This window comes from Thrips palmi, unplaced genomic scaffold (assembly GCF_012932325.1).
Source record: "Thrips palmi isolate BJ-2018 unplaced genomic scaffold, TpBJ-2018v1 HiC_scaffold_8, whole genome shotgun sequence".
NCBI lineage: Eukaryota > Metazoa > Arthropoda > Insecta > Thysanoptera > Thripidae > Thrips > Thrips palmi.
The window spans coordinates 2,300,933-2,305,316 of record NW_023144635.1 but is presented as its reverse complement, the minus strand read 5'-3'; the positions used below and the strand labels follow the sequence as shown (position 1 = coordinate 2,305,316).

General features: G+C 42.9%; 2 protein-coding genes across 2 annotated transcripts in view; one reads left to right on the top strand and one right to left on the bottom strand.

Annotated features, from left to right (window-relative positions):
• Positions 1-1,410, top strand: part of LOC117653921 (kinesin-like protein KIF18A) — a gene marked incomplete in the record, with an annotated part of 5,541 nt that extends 4,131 nt beyond the window's left edge. Inside the window, 3 exon segments of the mRNA XM_034399952.1 lie at positions 1-498; positions 577-786; positions 855-1,410. Of these exon segments, the coding sequence (XP_034255843.1) occupies positions 1-498; positions 577-786; positions 855-919 (773 nt within the window).
• Positions 1,411-1,699: 289 nt separating this feature from the next.
• Positions 1,700-4,186, bottom strand: LOC117653923 (N(G),N(G)-dimethylarginine dimethylaminohydrolase 1). The gene is made up of 6 exons (XM_034399955.1): positions 3,848-4,186; positions 3,300-3,402; positions 3,125-3,222; positions 2,953-3,048; positions 2,744-2,872; positions 1,700-2,654 (listed from the first exon to the last, which is right to left on the bottom strand). The coding sequence occupies exons 1-6, from the start codon at positions 4,103-4,105 to the stop codon at positions 2,529-2,531; spliced, it is 810 nt and encodes a 269-aa protein (XP_034255846.1). The 5' UTR covers positions 4,106-4,186; the 3' UTR covers positions 1,700-2,528.
• Between the last annotated feature and the right edge of the window lie 198 nt (positions 4,187-4,384).

Sequence of the window (4,384 nt, the reverse complement as noted above, 5' to 3'; positions counted from 1 at the left end):
ATGGCACTTTTTCTCTGGATGATGATACTTCATCTAAAGTGGACCAACTTAAACCTGCTCTGGTTACGACTCAGCACTTTTCACCCACATTATCGGCCTCTGAAGTTCCAGCTTCCCACTCGCCATCTGTGAAGAGACAACTGCCCTCCCCTTCAGTGTACTCCTCTCTATCTCCTCGTCTGAAGAGTGCTGCTTCTATATCTCCGAGTGCTGGTGCCCCCAAGGCAGTAAGCCCCCATCCATCGCCTTTGTCTACAGCTGGGGCTCTAGCATTGAAGAAATCTTCACCTTTGCCACACACCTCCATATCTATGCCCAATATTGCAATCAAGAAGCTGAACAGTTTATCTCACTCGCCATCCACTTCTCAAAACATTTCAGTCAAGAAGCCGAGCACAACTGCACCATCAACTTTTGCAGTGCCTGGTGTTTCTGCTACCAAATCACTAATTAGAGTGAAACAGATTGGAGGAATAGGAATGGGCGACAAGAGAAAGGGTGAGTACCTTCAAGTACTAGTATCCTGTTTGAATTCTTTGTCTCTGCATTCCAGTTCTGATTTATTTTTATTATTAGCCTTGGCAGGATCAAACCTTGTTTCCTTGACAGGGAAAAGTGGTAAATTTCTCAATGTTAATCGGAAAGGGGGTGTCTCCAATCCCAAAGTTCAATTAAATTTGAACACCCCTAACAAAGTGAAGTTGGCTTGGAACAAGGAAAATAGAAATACAACAACAGTACCCACGTCCTCCAAGCCATTAGGTGTCGCCAAACAAGTTAAGCCAGGTAAGTAGTTTCTTCTCACTTTGTTGATCTTATTGTATCTGGTGGTAATTTTGAATATTTTTTTTCAGCAAGTAGCACAAAGCTAGTAATAAAGCCTGCTCCCATTTCCTCCAATGAAACGTTCACAAAATAGGAGACTTTTTAGAAGAATCGACTGACGTGAATACAACATATTTTCTTGATTATCCGTACTAGGTGGTATAGGTGTTGTTTCTTGTGAGCTTTAAATTCAATTTTAGTTCTTGATGTTTTTCTGGCTGGTTACCACACCATCATGTTCAATAATAGATGATAGTATTTATGCATTTTGTGGGAATCTGCAATATTGTTGATTGTTTTTTAAAATTTTGTAGCATGTGTAATGTTTTAAATTAAATGACAAATAAGAAGATTATTTTATATCTGTTTTAACCCTGTAAACTTAAAGTTTTAGTTAAGTAATTGTTCCTCAGATTTATTTTAACTCAAGTCTTGCCAAAGCAATTTCTGTATTAAAGGTCTTTGATAATATAAGAACAAAGCATTTCATGTTCAATTTCAATGTAGAAATGCAATTTGTAGATAAACTGTAAATTGTTTATGTATAATTTTGTACAGATGAATAAATGATATGTTCTTATGTAAGTTGTTTGTTTGGCTTTGCACCTGTGGGATCTTTGACTAAGGCTCCAAAAGTTGTTAAATTTTTTTAAGAGTTTCATTTAATTAAACAATAAATATACAATAAAATTAAAAACAGGCAAAAGTATTATTATAGGAAACCATTCTTGAACAGTAGTGAGTCTGAGTTTCATGTGCAATTAGGAACACAAAGTCAATAGAAATCGCTCTTTTAAATATACATAAATATATATAGAAAAATACATTGAGGTAAAGGAAGAACAGAACTCTGAGGCAATAATGCAGCTCAATAACATGCTTAGTGTAACATCATATTAAAACATTAAACAAAAGAAGCTGCATGCCAAGAGACCTTAGCTGCCTTTATGAAGCCGCACAAAAAAGAAAGCTCCACTGGTATGTACAATGTTAGAGGAACCACCTATTTCTTTAGGTACATTTTTTACACTTAAAAATTATTCACATGGTTGGATTTTACCTGAGTTTTTGTAGTAAAGCAAGAGACATTCACTACTCATAAAACAAAAGTAAGTCAGTCTATAAGGCAAAAGCCAAAGTACAAACAGGTAACTTGAATGCCATTCAAGCAGGTATAAGGCCAAGAACAATGCTAAATTGAAAAGGATTCATTAATCAATACCTTGTAATATACATGTAAAAAAATTATAACACTACATAACAGTAAAGAAATGTTACCAAAAAAATAACCTTGGCAAACAAAGCATTGCAAAAATTACATAATCCTAATGCCAACGTCCACTCAAAATTTTTCGCAGTAAAATCCTTGAGATGGCCTCACAATGGCCGGAATTCGAACGCCAGGTAGTAAGATTTCACCAGTCAGTCACTTCGTAACACATTTTTACTCAGGTCTATCTTTTTCAACTTTCAAATCAGGAATTTTTCATGTAGAGGAAACCAATGTGGTTCAATAATGCAAATGATTAGATGTGGGAAGCTACTGAATGACTGATTCAAGGCCACCTTTAGATTTACAGTAGTTCATTTGTGTAGTTCATTGCTCATCCTGCATAGCAAGGGCTTGATTGTCTTAACATTGCTCCGAGTTCTCTTGACACACTAAGGGGGTCATTAGGTGTTTTTTTTTTTTTTTTTTTACTTCAGAGGCTTCTGATGTGTCTTGAGCGTCTCAGAAGTAAGCAGCAGGAACTGAGTCCGTTTCCTTTCTTAGTGAGTGCCTGCACATTGACTGCTTTCCTGGGATAGTCAATTCGTTCACCAAGAGCCTGAAAAAAATAAGCAGGGCTCAAAAAAAAAACCAGAAAAATCATATAAGTAAGTATTTGGAATTTCAAGAGGAACAGGAACTTCTTACCTTTGTCGATTGAGGAATTTCTTCTTGAGAGCAGTGAATAAGAGTACCATTTATATAAAGAACATTGGCTGCCTTATCTTCAGGAACAGTTAGTGTTTGATAACTGTAAGTCGCTTCCCTTTCGATTCGCTGAATAAAGAAATAGAGGTTTGAGTATGAGCCATAGGTCAAACCAGGCTTATTCAAAGAGAGAGAAGATAAGTGATTACCTTGAGCACTTCCTGGGAGTTTTTACCAGAGCTGACACACATAAGCTCTGGTCCAGCCATGGAAACCAGGCTTTTCAGGTGGGAACTCCCAGATACCTGCAATTTTAGCCATATTAATATGATTTTGTGGAGGGTGCACATCTTAAATAACACTGATTAGAAAAATAACAACCTTGACTGGAGTGCATGGAAATTCAGGGAAAGCAGCAGCTACTGCACGAGCACCGGCTTCATTTGTAAATTCTGAAATGCCAACAAAAAATTCTCGCCCTGGAAGGAAATAATAAATGAAGATAAAGAGAATATCCAAGAGCTAATTTAAATTGTTTTTTCCAGTCCCGACATACCTGTAAATAGCACATCTCCACCCTCTAGTTTGGCATTTTCATCAGCTATCTCAATGATGGGAAGATCCAACTCCTTTTTCAGCACCGCTCGAATAGTTTCTACCTGAGACAGAAAAGATTATAAAATTGAGGACACAAGTCAACTGTAATAGAGTTCTAATTTTTCTTTCCTAAAGTTTCTTTCAAACGTTAGGACCTACTCAAGATTTTGTATCACCACAAAGCTGTTTTCATTACCATGCTCCAATGACAGCTAGCAAGCTATTTAAGGTTATGTTTACGTCGGGCCATCAGATTACATATTGAAAAACAGGTTGAAGCGATCAGCATGGTACTTCATCCCTCGCTGCTCTGCTACCCCGGGCGTCGGGTACCGCAGAGGCTGCCGCCGGCCGTCGCAGTGAAGACACGCACGGCGGCGGCAAGGCTCGCGAGTCAAGAGCAGAAAGCAGACGCAGCCAAGTGTCAAACTGACACCTCCATTGCCACTGTCACGGCGTCGCGGCCGGCCCGCGAGCACGACAAGATCACCGGGCGTGTGCACGCACCTCCTTGGACCGAGCGGCGTTGGCGGGCCTCGTGATGAGCGCCGAGCCGTTGCAGACGACGGCGGCGTCCTCGGTGAGGGGGCAGAAGGGCAGCGACTCGTCGGGGGGCAGCTCGATCACGTCCAGCCCCAGCTCGCGCAGCAGCCGCACGAAGGCCTCGTGCTCGCGGCGGGCCACGTCCACGTCCACACCGACGGCCGTCGCCCAGGACTGCGGCACGCGGCACACGACGGCGTGCGTCACCTTCAACGACGGCATCCTCCTAGTGCACGGCCTCCAACGCCTCTTCCAGCGGCTGCCTACGGTCTGCACCACGGGCCTACAGGAAGGAGGGGGAGGGGGCGGTCCGATCGGCAGGCGGGCAAGCCGACTGGGCGTCGCCGACGCCGCCGTGGTGCCCGTGCCGCGCGCCGCGCCACGCCGCGTCGCGCTCGGGCAGGGTTCGGGACCCCCGACGCCTAGCGTCCACCGGGCGTGCGCGATGCGGCTCGGCATGGCGCGGCCGCGGCCACCGCGGCCAGCGGACGCGGAACGGAA